The sequence below is a fragment of the Rhea pennata genome, chromosome 3, assembly GCF_028389875.1.
Source record: "Rhea pennata isolate bPtePen1 chromosome 3, bPtePen1.pri, whole genome shotgun sequence".
In the NCBI taxonomy this organism is placed as follows: Eukaryota; Metazoa; Chordata; class Aves; order Rheiformes; family Rheidae; genus Rhea; species Rhea pennata.
The window spans coordinates 94957053-94974029 of NC_084665.1; the positions used below are offsets into that span (position 1 = coordinate 94957053).

At 32.8% G+C, this 16977-nt stretch overlaps 1 protein-coding gene across 2 annotated transcripts in view; it reads right to left on the reverse strand.

The window, feature by feature from the left end:
- MYO6 (myosin VI) overlaps nt 1-16977 on the reverse strand; it is a 111182-nt gene continuing 94205 nt past the window's right edge. Inside the window, exons 28-33 of one of the 2 annotated variants that reach the window (XM_062572833.1) lie at nt 16563-16723; nt 8919-9022; nt 7316-7447; nt 4705-4731; nt 2425-2643; nt 1-983 (exon numbers count right to left, since the gene is read on the reverse strand). In XM_062572833.1, coding sequence (XP_062428817.1) covers nt 784-983; nt 2425-2643; nt 4705-4731; nt 7316-7447; nt 8919-9022; nt 16563-16723 — 843 coding nt within the window. In that variant the 3' untranslated portion in view covers nt 1-783. The remainder of the gene's footprint in view (nt 984-2424; nt 2644-4704; nt 4732-7315; nt 7448-8918; nt 9023-16562; nt 16724-16977) is intronic. The other variant, XM_062572834.1, reaches the window with a different exon arrangement.

Consider the following 16977-nt stretch of genomic DNA (forward strand, 5'->3'; position numbering starts at 1 on the left):
AAGAACTAATGGAAATCTGTACTTCAAAAAAAAAAAATCCCTAAAAGAAAAGAGGTGTAAGCGCCAATGAGCAGTACGTTCTTTGAGTACCTCCAATATTACATGTATTGACATATATGAACGCTCTTCCCAGAATGTACAGAAAACCATTTATCTTAAATCAAGAGAGAGGATGCATTTAAGCAGGAATTCATGAGTCTCTAAGTTTAAGAGGAATTCCCATCAGTTTTTGAAAAAGTCGGTAAATACAAACATCAAGCAGATTTCAAATCACGACATAAAATGTCTCAGATCATATAAAAGTATACTCCAACTTCTCAGAAACAGAAGTCAAAGCTAAGGCCTCACAAGTCCAGGTATGAGATACAATGTATCTTCTTTACTAGGCCACCACTTAAAGCCAACTATTCAGTGTATTAAAGAGGGATTTTTTTCAAAAAGGTGGTTGCAATCCAGTTCTTTATACTATGTACCAAAGTACAGTGAGATTACTTATAAGCGGTAAAGAGTTATAACAGAAACTTTTAAAGACAATGCAACTTAGAATATGATAAACTGCACTGACTGTAATTTCTTCAAGATCCACATAACTAGTAGGCTCACTACACAAATTAAACATCATAAAGCAAATTAACAAGCCACATGATTAATAAAATCTGTTCACTTTATATTAAACATCTCTAATATAATTATAGAATGTTTACATCCTCTGTGGCACAGAGGAACTCTTCCCTTTGTATCACAGGCAAGGGTTCACATCTTTAATGCTGTTGTGGAAAATGACTATTTCAATAGATTCTGCAGCATGGCCGTAGCATAAGTAGGACGAGCTTGTCTGCTTTCAATTGCATTTTGAAGATACTGGATACCTCCACAGCGCTCCCAAATCTCTTCGAACTGTCTCGGCAAAATTTCAGCACCTCGCTTTCGAGTTAAGCCAGTCTCTTCAAGATTAAGCTCACACATTTCTATATCATCCTTACCTGAAATGGTTAAGGAGGGGGAAAAAAAATCTGTTTAAGGCCTTTACATTACTTAAAGGTGCCATTAACAAAGATTAGGCATTTGCTTTGTTTCCTCTCTAACTGTAGTTTGTTAGCAGATTTTTGAGCTCAGGAGGAAAACAGGCATCAGACATTTTATACACAAAGACATAACAGACGTTTTTAGAATAAACCAGTATCAGATGCTGCAACTCACAAAACTGTGCTTAAAAAGTGTGCAAAAGGGAATAAAAGGCATATGTCAAAAAGATCACTCTTGAGATATTCTCCTAAATTCCACTATAGGATAACCACTGATTTTTTTTTCTTTTTTTCACATATGCCACAGAACTGTTGCTATTATTGAATTTGTTTAACCACAGCAAAATGACCAAGAAATTAGACTTTTGATTCTATTGTCAATATTCTGAATCTGTCCATCTCCCATGCCAAATAAACTTAATGTTTACCAAATGGTACTGCCCACATGGAGTCTGATGAAATGGTAAGTGCAGTGTTATTTTAATCTTATTTTTAATAGGTGAATCATTGAATATGGCATTCATGACAGCAATGCAGTCCTACCTTTATTAATGATCTTTGACACTTAACAGGCAGAAGGTAGTAAAAGTACTTCTTTGAAAAATATTTAGTAGAAAGATAAGGAACTTTGCCTGTTACAGCATCGTTCTGTGAAGTTAACTAATTACAGCCTTTTCCTCTGTTCAAGTTAAACACAGAAACTCAAAATACAACTGTAAATAGACCATTTTTCTAGTTTTTCTTCCTCCTTCAATTATCCTCCAGAAAGTAAAGATATATTTCATTACCTGCTCTTTTACATTTCATTGCCACATTTAGCTATATTTTAAACGACTGAGATAAAAAAGCCAGTCTCCCATACAAGGCAGCATAAATAGCATAAAAACATCAGTCTGTTATTAGCACCTTCTTACAGATGGTGCTAATACACAAATTTTTTAAGGCACAAGATCTTTTGATACATACTGCTGTAATGTTTTAATGCTAACTTAAATCCAATACACAGGAATACGAGTTTCCTAAGTAAGTTTACGACCACTTTTTATTTTCATGCTGTCTCCAATTCAGTGCATTACCTGAGGATGTTTAATAATCAAACTTTTTACACCTAACTTCCACACTTCTTTCCATGATTTCATAGATTAAAGTATACGCATGAGTACAATACACATGACTAGTCACACCTCCAAATGGTCTTGAGTGACATTTAGCCACCATCAAAACCCATCCCAAATTCTCAAATTCTGCTCATACAAGAAAGGAAAAAAAAAAAAAAAAAGCTGAAAACACTGACAAAAAAGCAGAATATGACTTGTGGAACTTATATCATTGTTGTCCTTTCCTAAAATATGTTAACAGTGAACATTTTCTACATTTGAATTCTGCTTTCAATACCAACCTGCTACAAGGAGAATGGGTGCCTTGTCAGGATGAAGTTCCATTTGCCGAGCAATCCATGGCCCATCAAAATGCGCATACCACCAACCTTTCTTCTTGTTCTGTGGATCTTTGTATTGGTCCATGGGACGGATGAAAGGAATACGGAAGTAACGCTGTTGTCTATTTATTTCAATCTCCTGCTGTCTGGCTGGTAGCTGAGTTGTTGGGTTCTGTTGAGCTATTATTAAAAAAAAAAAAAAAAAAAAAAAAAAAAAAAAGTAAACAACAAGAAGAGAGATTACAATTTGCTTAATTAATCAGTAAAGAAAAAAGAAAGTGAGATTCTTCCAGAATGCAGTCACCCCAGTCTCAAAACATTCCAATCTCAAATAATGTGCATTCTTCTAATCACTACAACAACAATGCTGGTGAAAAAAGGCTCATGTTGAACTGCTGTTCCTGCCTGTAATACCAGACTGATCACTGGCCTCAAAGTACATTTAGACAAAAGAAGATGATTGAAATACCACATTCTGCTTTAAATCGTTATTTAAGGTATAACTTTATAAATAAAATTCCTTATCAACCAGAAATATTAATCAATAATTGGCCTAGTTCAGTCGATCTCTTTGTAAAACAAGGTCACTGTGAAAAGAATCCATTTTAGCTACAAAAATATACTAACTTTAAAGAAAATTTTTTCTTCTGACAGTCAGCACAGAAATGTGTATAATTTTGTTACTATTTGTTAATAGTGATGTTAACATATCCTGCTTACTACAAAACAGCCAAAAATAACCTTCTGTCTTGATTTTTATGTACTATATTCCAGTGTTAGAACTATTTTCTGGCTGCTTTCTCGTTTTTAATAAGGCATTTATTTCAGACCATTCAGACCCACTGACCAAACTTCTACAGGAGACCACTTACAGCTTCATATATATTTTTTGCAAATATTTCCTATATGCACTTCTGGAGCTCCACAGAGTTCCACAGATTTATTTCAAACTTTGCAGAGAAAAGAGAACTTCCTTTCGAAAAAAGCACCTACTCCACATGTTAACTCATCAACTGATAAACCCTATCATAGTTATAAACACAGTGTCATGAACAATCTTGAATAGGAACCGCTTTTGAGCAAGATCCTTTTCTTTAAGACTTGCCTCCTGCAAAAGCTTGTTGAGGTGATCTTGTTTTAGTGGTTTACTCTCTTTAAGAAATTCTGAACATGAATCTATGCCAAGTATACAGAAGAACATTAGTAAAGGGAATAAAATTAATTCATTTTTACCAGTTGTCTATTAAGTAGCAAAACTAACTTTGGTGTTAAAATCTAAAAAAAAATGAAAAATATCTGATAATCACTTAATAATGTATTTTTACAGTTATGAACAAGACTAACAGACTAGCAAGTATCCCATAAAATTGCTTTTAGTCGCATTCAAGAAAAAACAAATTTCTAAAGCTGAAAAATGGTATCTTAAAAATGCATATATTACCCCCTCAAACTTTTTTCATGTCCACATAAATAGCAATAAGAAAAATAAAATAGATTTTAATATGTGAATACTACTTTTATTCACCAGCTCTGATAAAACATGTTTTATATTGAGATGTTTTATATGGAGATATAGTCTGTAATTGCAGAAAATTGATTCTATTTCTGCAAATTGTCTGAACACCTATCACAGCAGATCAGTGCTCTAAAACTATCAAAACGTTTGCACTGCAATGGCAACTGCTAAGACTTATTTCCACTCCTGTGCATATCTGCATACAAGAAGAAATCTAGAAGCTGGGAATGCTAAGCAGTCAATATAGTTGCTACTTCTCAGTGCTAAGGAAGTGTATTTCTTTGTTCTAAAAGAAACCATCACCTGAATGTTAGTTTGTGTGGTAGGAAAATAGCTGTTACATTAAGTTGATTCCAGAGCTTTGCTACAACAAATATGCTTGTGCAAACAGTAAAAAATAGTAGTTAGAATTAACATAGCATTTATTTGGGGGCAGGAGGGACTTTTTTCCTTCAAATAACCTGTATTAGAGAGTTATTTCAGTCTCCCTTCCCATGACTGCTCAGATGGGTAGGATTTCACAAAAACATACAGTAAAATAAACTATAGTAACATATAATTACCATCAGTTGAATATAATTAAAAAATAATAATATAATATTCTATTTTAACAACTCAGTTCTAGGTACACGTGTAGCAAAACACTGGATAAATGAAGTTAGTATAGAGCTTTCAAGTGTTCCTATTCTTTAAAGTTAGCTTAAAAAAACCATTTCCCCACTTACTTGAGTTGTTCAAAAATGGTGCAAAATCTGTAAACAAATATTACATGTTGAACAAAACATAAAAGCACTGATCCTGTTTAAGTTATACTTTCATTACCTCAAAGATTTTCACCGAAGTTGTTGATAGACAAATTGAAATTCAGGTTAAAAAGGAAATAGAGGTGTTGAGCTAATTATTTGTACTCATTTTCCGCTCACTAACATGAATGTCTCCTTTCTCAAGTTTCATAGATTTCCAATTGCTTCTAGGCCCATCAGGATTTAATTCCGAAATTGATTATTCAATGATTCACAATGACAGTTACAAAAAACTCAACTGTAAGCTAAGCACAGACTGCTGTAATAAACCTGCTAGCTACTGAACAGAGTACTTTTAATTTTTGGTATTTCCATTAGGAAACAAAAGCCTTTAATTTCCAGACCTCTATCAAATCTACCCATTCCAATAATTACTCACAAGCCAGTGCTTAGCTCTTATATTGAATAAAATGATTTTAATCAAAAGACAACTGTAAAATATATGACATTAGTACTAAAACATGGAAAGAAGCAGCTACCTCATTTGAAGCACATATTCACTGATATCCACTCAAAGGAATTATACCTTGTACATCTAAGAAATCAGAATTTTTTCCGCTACTGTCTAGGGTAATTATAATACACAGAAGTAAAAAGCTCATGTAGTATAACTACTCACAACAGAAAGAATTACTTCTGACATTAATGGTAGGCTATAAAGGTCAGTATCAGTACGTTACTGTATTTTTCTTATCATCTGTAATGTTCTAATTTTTCTGCAAAAATATGGAGCCATATTTCAAGAAAAGTGAAAAAAATCAACAAAAATGTTGAAAAGAATGCTGTAAATTTGTCTTTTTAACTAAGTAGGAAGAGAATATGGATACTGCAACATTTGTACAATTCCAAGAATTTTATGCTCTTTAATATTTCCCATTAGCAGTAACTGCTTTATAGCTCATGAACATTTTAACCACTTAGCTCCAGATGGCATGCAGAAGCACAACTTTGCAGAAACACTTGAAAAGCCTTTTCCTGCTGCTTCAGTTATCAGCTTTCTTAAGCACTTAAAGCCACACTACCAGGTATAGCCACAGGGACCTGTTCTTTCGCTAACATATTTTTCCATGTTTAGGCTGTACAGGGGGCTAAACCTTCCTACTATATATATGCACCAAAGTTCCCTGAGAAGCTCAAATTCTCAGGTAATGCTCAGGCAGCACCTAACTTGGTAAATGCATCAAGGGAAAGAAGGGACTTGTATAGAAACTGATGGTGAGAAGAAGTAAGATACCTGGGATGCACAGCCCCTGTTGTCCCAGGACAGTGGCCTAAATTCAGCCTAATGGGACTACGGGGAGAGAATCCCCCTTGCTCATCCTCCCCCATTAACTCTGCAGCCAAGAACACAAGAGCTGTGAGTCCAAAAGAAAGCAGAAAAGACTGGATTGTATGATTACATCTGTTCACTGCAATTCTGTTCATTTCTTTTATTAGCAGATTATAACTGGACTAGGAAAAAGAGAAAAGGTAACAACGCACCCTGCAAGTATTACTCCAGAAACAGGACACCTAATTTTCAGGTCTAACAGTGTTAAACATAATAATTCCTACATCTTCTTACTGAATATGAAAAGCAGGCCATTAGTCTCATTAGCACACTATTTTGAAAGCTTGCAATAAACACTGATCTGTGAAATCAACAGAATGACAGTGTAATACGAAAGCAGGGACTATACAAAATTTGCTATCCCATAATCAGAAGTTGTATTATCAATGTTTAAAGAATTTAAAGAATATAAAAAGGAAAAGGTCACCTGAAATACATAAAGCTTAGAGCAATCTAAATGAGAATATTATTAGCTGCTTAGAAATATAAAATTGTATCTTAAAAAAGGATAAAGCATGAGAAAGAATAAACTCATCAAGCCTTTTGTTTGTCTGGACCCCAAATGTACCAGGAAAGAATCACATTCTATCCACTAATTTACTATCTTCTTTTTTCTAGCACCAAAAAAACACCACATACAGCCCTTGGACAGACGGAGTATTTGTGGGAATTGTTTAGAATCTCTACCTTAACTGATAGTTTGTAACAGAGAATTACACGTAGGAATACTCTCAGAGGATCCTAAGTATCTGTTAACTAGAAAGATCAGAAATAGTCTGAACCACCTTAAAAACATATATGTAATAAGATGTACTAGAAAAATCTTCAAGTACAAGCTACAGTTTCGTAAATGAAAAACAAACTTCCTCAATCTTAAGTGGAACAGTAACGAACAAAAAAGCAGTACCTAAAAACACTAAATCAAGAACTATTTTAACTATTAACAAATGCAGTTTGTACAAGACAAGTTTTTAGGGAGAGCTATTTAGTAAGTATCTAATGGATCTTCCGAAAATATTCTACTTCCTGCAAAGCATTTTCCAGTTCTAACCCTTCCAAAATTTTTACTTTAATTCAATATAGATATTTTAAACAAACAAGAATTTCCTTCAACATAAGAAGAAGAAAATGTTCATTCTAAAAACATTTTATCTGGAATATTTTACCAAAAGTTACCATAAACATAGAATTATCTCTCCTCACCATAGTCTGTGACTGATTTAGGTGCACGTTGTTCCATTTCTGCATTGCGTTTCTTATTCTTGGATTTCCAAGCATGATATACCTTTAGCCGTCTATGAAACTCTTCTCTGCAAGCTGCCAATAGTTCAATATCTATCTCAAAAAAAAGGAAGGTTAAAAAAAATCAGAAAAAATAGAAAATACATTTAGTTATATAATTTTAGATCAAGTCATAACACTAATATGTTACAATAAAAAGGAAATTAAAATTTTGTGAGCTATAACTTTCATATACAGGTTGCTAAAAGCTCAATCTATTTCTACAGCCAAGAGCAGTTTCTTAAACTACTTTCTAACACAGATTTTTTTTGATAACTACTAATGTTACGTTAAACATAAAGACAAGATTCTTTGCAATATCAGGGCCAGAATTTTATAGCTCAAGCTCTCTTTGCCCTCTTCCTCTTTTGAGGAACAACAGTCCCCAAAGTAGCTCTTCTGTTGCCAGATTTGGACCAATGAATTGCTCCAATTAAAATCTTCACTTCACTTAATTTTGCCTGTTGACTTCATCACAAGCCAAGCAGATTAAAAAATCCCACCCTTTATTTCTGCAACTGAGGAAGAAAAAACAAACAAAACAGCAACAACAACAAAACAACCACTTGGCAACTCAAACACTCATATTTAGGTCTCTTTTCCACTTTATTAAAGATCTTTCATTTTTGCTGAATTTCGTAATTCCAAGAAACAGAATGATTCCAAGGCATTTTTTCCAGTCACCTAAGAGAATCTGAACTGGGTTCATTAGGGGTGAATAGCTACGTGCTTTCTATTACAACATCACATAGTCTGTTGAAAACACTGTCTTAGTCTTATCTGTTTAAAAGTGGCTAGCATTTGGAGCTAACTTAGGGGGTTAAAAACAAATATAGAAAATGTTTTTTTTTTTTTTTTTTTTTTTTTTCCCCCAATTACTAAATCCAGGTAGGAATTTGGAGTTATCTTTTCAAAGAAGTTAATCAACTACTTGCAGTTAGAAGCAGGATAAAAACATTAATATATAATAAAGGAATAGTTCATATTAGTTTCTACCCTCATAATATTGGAGTAAAAGTAATTAACATCATAACCTTTAGCTTCTCAAACACAGCTACACATTTGGAAAATTACTCAAAGAATAATCTACATATCCAAGATGGAAAATAGTTTATACTATGCTTTACATGACAACTTACTTTCTTGTGATTTGGTGACAGCAAGATACAAGAAGTTTCTCAGAATATTCAAACTTAAAGCATTATAAATATAATTCCCTTTGTAGAAATATATAAAATTGAAATAATGTCATTAACAAATTACAGCATATATTTTATGACCCAATCATTTTAATATTATACATATATATAATCTGTAAAGAGCAAAGCAACTCCTGTTTTTTGTATAAGGAAATAGCTGAATCCACTGTTCTCTTTGGGGAACTATAACATTTTAAAATTAATTGGACATTTATCTGAACATGAATAAAGTCATGACTTTAGTTTTTAACTTTGTCATAAAGTAACAGTTTTTATTTTACTAGGACTTGATTTCTCTCTCTCCTTTAAACCAGAAGAAAACTTACCACAAGATGTATTGATTGTATCACGAAGCTCTGCGTATTTCCACTTACTGAGATCATGCTTCTTAGTACCAGCAGCAGCTTTTGTGGCTTGAACTAAAGGACCCCTACAATTATTAAAAAAAAAAAAAAAAAAAAGTATCTTTTTTCAAGGTATAGAGAGGTATGAAATAAGAAATGTTAAAACAGGAGGAACAGATTCCATGACCAACATTGTAGCATGCCTATAACAATGAAAACGAGCAGCAGAAGGACTGAATTCAACAGCAAAATGCCAAATACTTTTAAGACTTCCAAAAAATTAAGGAGAAGTGAAAGTATCTTTTAGGACCAACATTATTCTCTATGAATGATCAGATCAGTTGCTAATAGATTAAAAGGAATTGTCATAATTGTTAATGCAAGATGACACATACACTACATGTTTACCCTCACCCATGGTGATGTACATTATTCTTGGTAAGAGTCAAGATGCAGAATACTGGTAATGAAGAGTGGCCACATCCATTTTCAGTTCCATTAGAAAAAGAGAAGAGAAGGAAAAGTATTTCTGAAGTAGACAAGGAGGGAGAAAAGGTGTTTCCTCTGTTGTTTAACAACTAGATTAGAATAAAATCTTTGTTCCAACACTAGAAAAAATATTCCATGCTTCTCATAAAAGTCTCACTTGGGAGAAGAAATCAAATTAATTTTAATTAATGTTACAGTAGCTGTCTGAAAACAGCAACAGCTATTCTGGGGAGGAAAAAAAATCATTAAGAGAGACCAAAAGACAAAGCTCATTCTCAGAAGAAAGGATTATTCTCAGAAGAAAGGCTGAGTAATATAAAAGAGACCCACCCATTAACAGCATTTCTCAAAGGCAACAGATATTAATAATATAAGTAATGTGCAACACAGTCAACTGCAAATGCAGGTAAAAAAACTATTACTAAAATACTCATTTTCTCTAAAAATATGCATAAGATTGTCCAATTAACGAATATACACTACATATACATTTATAAAGATAATTCTGACAAAACCACTTTCATTTGTTTTTCTTAAAATGGTATGGATAAGGAGTTAAAGGACTTAAAGGACTCCTGGAACTGTGATCTTCTCATAGATTACCAGTACACAAATCATGTTCAAAATGCTGTGTCAGCGAAGATCTGAACACTTTTAAATACTAAGGAAATTCGGAACAGAGGCACGACTTTGCCAACTTCTGCTAAGGTCCATAACTAAGATAGGAGGCAGACTGAATTATTTTTCAGTCTCTGTTTTGTTCCACAGGCCACACAGTACAACAGGAGAGGAAAATACTTGGTACAATAGGCCACATTAAAAATTCCGAAGAACAAGAAAAAGCAGAATATAGCTCTTTTCAGTTAAATGAGTTTTTTGCTGTAATATCTTTGTGGGATTACTACATTATTACACTTCAAAATGATATATACAAGATTATAAAGTTTATTTTTCTGTAAAATCTAAAGATCTCTCAAAAGAGACTATAAATTGTTGATGTTACTTATTTTCCCTTTTTAGTTAACAGGATATAAATACATTTTCTATTACAGAATGTCTGTATGTAGACATATCTCTGAAAGCAGAGATAACATAGCAAATGCATACCATTTTCAAGTTTCATAGCATAAATCTGTCTAACAAAATGTTCTTCTGAATAGTAACTGAACTATCTCCTCCAACATAACTAACACTACAGAATCTTACTGTTTATTGCAGCATCAGTTTAATTAGGTCTATCTGTACTACTAATCTGAATCAACACACAGCTTCCAGTTATGTATTGTACATGGGAAGTTTGACAAAAAAGAAAATCTCTTTGCCTTTTAATCAATACATAGCTCAGCGACAGTAAATTTTCCTCACCCAGAGTACTACACATAATAGATGTAAAACAAATCATTAAGAGAGAATATCTTTAAAATAAATATTTTAATATCGTGTTATAAAAAGCATGCCCACAAGACATTAAAGGATTGTTGCCAGATATAATACTCACTACCTGGTGTCTAATCTTCCTGAATCTTAATTTGACAAATCCTGAGGATTTTCCATATTTAGCAACACTACCCACTGTTCTAAGAGTTTGCTACATAATTTAGAGGAGCAGAACCAGGCCGTATGATCTCTGGTTAAACTAGTAATCTTTAAGAATGTTAATCCAATTGAACGGCTTAGCCTTTCCATTACAGTACTACTCTGCACTTAAGATAACTATTTTGTTTTCTTCATGACTTTAAGCAGAGTAGTCTGGCAGTAGTCTGGCAGCCAGTCCTCACTGCTCAATCTGACTACAACAGATATGCATCAAAACCAGGCCAATTTCAAACTTAAAAATTCAGTCTTAAGTCAGACGTTTCCAATCTATGGAAAGTGAAAATTTTTAATCAGATAAACATGCACTAAGTAGTACTATATTCTTAATTCCACTGAAACACAGAGCCTCTCATATTGGTCAAAGTTTTGTGACTCTTTTGAATATTAAGAGTTGACCAACATCACTGAAACTATGTCAATATATGCAATACAATTTGACCATCTATATTGTTCCAAATTAATTAAATAGTACATTCTTCATTCCCATTTTAAAAATATTGCTACAATGAATAAATTTAGTTAACAGCTGTGTTCACAGTTATCAGTATTATAACTAAAAACACATCAACCATATGGTACTGATAATCTTGAACCTATATATACAACACAGTGGCTTGTTTCCCAGGGGATTTACTTTTAAAAACTCAAAACATTTTAAACTTTTTATACATTTAACATGGTAACTTTCAAAACTGTTTTTATTTGAATGGAATTACAACTGAACTTAGGAACTCATTGAAAGCTACTAACGGTTACATTAACATTATTTTATTAACATTGTGTTGAATTTGCAAAAAAATTCAAATTCTTGTAATTCTTGAAAAGATGTGGAACCTAGTTTTGTATCATCCTCATAAAAAGGGTGAAGAGAGAAGGAACCTTAAGGAACATTATCTATAAAAATTACACAAAACATCAGCATAGTTATCCACTGAGTTACTCTTATTCTTTCTTCACATAATCAATTAAAAGAACAGAAAAATAATTACTGATAAATCAGGTAATGATTGTTAACACAAAAGGTGTTGATATAGGAAATTGATCTGAAAAAAATGTTTATCAGTTTAACATTTAAAAATTAATTCCATTAGTTTTCATTCAATTATATTTCAACTCATTTCACATGCAATTTCTTTCTGTAAAATGATTGATTAATTTGGTGTTGTCTTTTCACCTACCTAGACAATATTTGTGACATTTCTGTTGCCATTTGTTCCCTATAAAAAATTGATAAATAAGCATAAACCAAATGTATTAAATAAAAACAGCCTTTTTAACTGTGGTAGTCTCTCGACACCAAATTGAAGCTAATTTAAGTGTAAAAAATAAACAGCTGCTGATTTTAAGTAATAACCATTCTCATATATATATTTCACCCTGATTCGTTGTTAAGAATAAATAAATCATACAGAACAGTAAAAAATGGCTGGTATGCAATAAAATTTACACTAATTATAATAATCTTTAAATAAACATTATTAGTTTATTATTAGTTATTCAATTTATTAGTTTACTATTAACTTGTATATTAGATATAAGCAAAGTAGGGGATATAAAGTATTACAAATTGCTTTGTATTTTACAGATGCAGCCTAATAAAGATTACTATAGGTATATTAGTAAATGATAAGAGGATAATATCATTTTCCTTTGAATTAATTAGTATTATATTCTTTTTTATTAGAATATTCAAGTTGAAAAAAAATACATCATACGCAGTCATTTGCAGCTTTGTTCCATTGGCTCTGCGAACAGAAGATATTTATGTTAGTCTAGCTATTTCCTAATTAATCTTCTAATAATTTGAAGGAAGAAATGCTTGATCATTGTTTTAGTTCCCCCCACACACGTATCATCTGATTTATCTTATGCTTTTTTTTTGATTAAGGATTGTATATACTTTTCTCCTACACCTTTCTCATTCCGTCATGAGGACAACATTGTCAGAAAAAGTAAATTTCAGAAAGTTTGGAAAAAAATAACTTAAAAGTGGAAATTTTCCCTTTCTTACTATGCTTATGTTTTATATTTTAACATTATATTTGGATTTATCTACTTATTTGTAAGTCAGTTGATTTCATCTTTCCAAATCAAAGACTGAGAGACACGCTATTTAAGGATTTTATGCATGGATAAGCATATCAGAAGAAATGACAATCCTCATACAGCTGCTCCAGGAATGGGGCAGAGCTTCCTCAAGCAATCTGTCAAAAGACACTTGGAATTCGGTCTGATTGCCATAATGAAGACCCACATGTACACACATACAACAGAGCGCCAGCATCAAACATGCCACAAATAAGAAATATTTGGATTGATGCAATGCAACACACACAACAGATGAATCATTTTCACTGAGGCTAGGTTATTTTAGTGCTACATACTATATTATTTAATACATTGAAATAAGCCACAAAAAAATTTGCACAGATACAAATAGGTAACTCCATTATTTAATTGTAACTTTTACTCAACTGTTAAAACACTTCTGTTAATTTAAAATTGTGTAGTGCAGTACATAATTGTGCAGTAAATCCCTTATTACATGTACTTCTCAAACTGGATGAATATTAAAATTCCATGAATCCCGGAGAAGTCCAGGATATTCAACAGAATAATACAAATAATAAAGCCGAAGCCACTGCCACAACAACATACTTTTTTTTTTTTTTTTTTTTTTTTGGCAAACATCAATGAGTGTATTTCTAAAAGAAACTACACCCAGTTATACCTCTATAAGTATTTAACTGAAACTAAAGGTAAATGAAGCAAGGTATTGAGGAGGAAAAGAAATTAAACAGAGGCTACCTATTTTCAAATATACCAGTGCATATCATCACAAGTTCTGTAAAACTGGATGAACTACAAGAGTTCATTTGCAGTGGCATATAACTGCCTAATCAGCTAAAAAGTTGCAGAGCTTATTATTTTTACTCTGCAGGTAGTGGAGCAAAATGGAAAATACCTCTTTGTTCATGTCGAAGTCTAAACATAAAACACTTGTTTGCAAAATGTGATAGCATTGTAGAACCAGTGTCACTGCATGAATTTAGTACACAGTGATACATACTATATCATACTATACTAATATTTAATGGAAAGGGGAAATACACATAAAAGTCACAGTGATTTTAAGGTATGATAGCATAATATGGAGGCCTTGAATCCAGAAGATGGCAAAATACAACTTCATTAGACTCTAGTAAAATGTTAATTGGTACCAGTTAAACATAAGTCTTGAGGACTTGTTTTAATTAACCTACATGTTTTGTTCAAACCCAGGAAGAGATATAACTACAGGTAAAAAATTCAATACATCTGTAGCTTCAAACCCACTCCTGCAGCTACACAGAAATTTTGTCCTTTGATTTCAGTAGAAGATACTGGGTTTGGGGGAAGGTTTTAGTTTGTTTTTAAATAAATCAGAACAAAATCAAATCAAGGTTGAAATTAACAGAATTTTCTTTTTTGGACATGTTTAGAACTCTGGAAAGTTGGGAGCGTCTTTAAAAATAGGAAGAATTTTTTTGCTAATGACCTAAAAAGAAGTCTCATATAAGCAGAAAAATCTCTCTATTATTTTTTCTAGGTTTATAACTCATCTTGTTCAAGAAGGATTTACATTGCTGTGTTAATTTGTTCAGACCATTTTGTCCCTTCTAATCATTCAGAACAGAATCATCATTCTTCTACCACTTCACAGCAGAGGGAAACTGGCCATCATAGCCATCAGGCTGGTTAGTCTAAGCATCCGTCCCTGGACTTCACGAGGATGACAAGTATCAGGATTGCCCTTGAGCAGCAGGAAGCGCTGTGGAGACTAGAGCTTCATTGGTTAATGAAAGTTACTGAGTTCTCTGAGCTCTCCTCCTCTAAACTATCTCTTCATTCATATTTGAGAGAAGTTTGCCAGGTTGCAACATTAGAATGACTTTGGGTTCAACTTCCAAGTACTGTATTGCACAAAAATCCAACTAGGTAAAACATGAAAACCTCCAGAATGCTTCTTGTAAAGCACTTAATTTGGACATCCAATTAAACATCTTAAAGTCAAATCTGAGATAATATGATAGCTATCGTACGACAACTAAGAGCAAAAACATTGATAATTTTAGTGGCAATGTCTACAAATTGATATTGTGCATGACAAAAAATTAGGTAGGTATGTCACATAGGGATACAGTTATTAAAAAGTATGCATCTAAATAAAATCCTGAGTACCAAACAGAGAATATCTGAGAGCTTGAATTCTGTGGGAACACTCATTCATGAAGGGTTTTTTGCACCATCTAACGAGCTAATGGTATGATCATGTTGGTAAGTCCCTAAATCCAATCTGATCAGGAAATACTATTTTATTTAAACATTCATTCCAAATTTTCAATTAAGCTTTTCACAATATTCCTGCAGTGTTCTTGATGCAGAAAGTCAAAAGCCTGGATTCACTTTTCATTGAACCCCAATTAATGTATAGAGCCTCTGGAAACTGCCCTGGCAGGACAGTGCAACTTCATTAAATCACATATATATTTACAAGCATATATACACATACGTGTGTGTCTGTGCACATGCATGTGTGTGTAGAATATAAATATAAATGCATTACATAAATTTTGATCATATTTAAACTAAATAATCTGAATCAGAGCTACTCACATAAAAACAATAGAAAAGTCCCTTTTGTGAGCTTAAGACTGCCAAGAAATATAAGTATCTTTCTATGTTAGCACCTGAATTGCATAAAGAACACATCTTTAAAATATTTTCTGGGGAGAAATAAAGGCACACCACTACACAGTTAGAATATGCATCAATTATGCATATATTTGCAGGGCATAGAGCTTCTGTGCATTCACCCTTCATACATAAAGAGGTCTTGCACTGCAGGCAATATGGATCTGCACACCAGAAATCAAGCACTGATCTATCAAACAAAACAACAACCCAAAATATTTAAGACAATGTTTAATTTTCAAATCCAACCACGTTAAACCTGTCATTTTCGTGCTATAAAAGCCTACTAGTCAGGAGATAGATACTATTTCTGCCTTAAAGGAGGGCATCTTAGTTAAAAATCAATGAATAGATAATATACAACAGGAATCATCAAGAATTAGAAAGGCTACATTTCGTTTTATTCCTGTTAATCTCTGAAGAAATTCCAGTCCCTACTTTAAATAGGTCATAAAATTGTAATTTAAATCAGTTGCCATCCTCACCAGAATTCGAGAAAGAGAAATGAGCTGAGGTTTTGTTATTTTTCAACATGATGCTTTCCCACAGAACTGGAATCATATCCACATACATCTAAATTACTGATTCAGCAAGATCCACAATGGAGAAACTATTTCTCAGTAGAAACAAGCAGATGTAGAAATAAGCTTTTAATGAATTTGACAAGTTAATCTGAAAAAAATATTCTAATAGTTCACTTGAAAGTTCTATTTAGTTAATATACAAACACATAAAACAAACAAGAGCTTAGTATTCTCACAGAGAAATCAGCTAGTGAAAAGAAAAAGCAGAGATTGAGCCCCATACCTCCGCAATCCTAAATCAGGCTGTGCCTCGTCACTGATGAGTTCTGCCTCGCTCTGGGCAATTCTCATTGCAAGTTCACGATCACGACGTTCCTGTTCAAGAACTGCCTGGTGCTGGGATTCTTCTTCACGTTCTCTAGCCAGCTGAGCCTCAATTTCAGCCTGTTTTATAAAAATAAAACTTTAATCTTATCCAATTAAAAACAAAACGTTACTTAAGCAAATGGTTAGAAAGATGTGCAAAACAGTACATTTATAGCTTACATGCCAAAATTAAGAAATTTAAAAAGTAACAGGAATAGTTTTTAAATTGATTCAGGAAAAATACAAGAGCTACAAATTGCATCTTGCTTCTCATATAGCTTATCAGATCATCACTGCTCATCACTTGAATTACTTATTCAAATTACAATGTC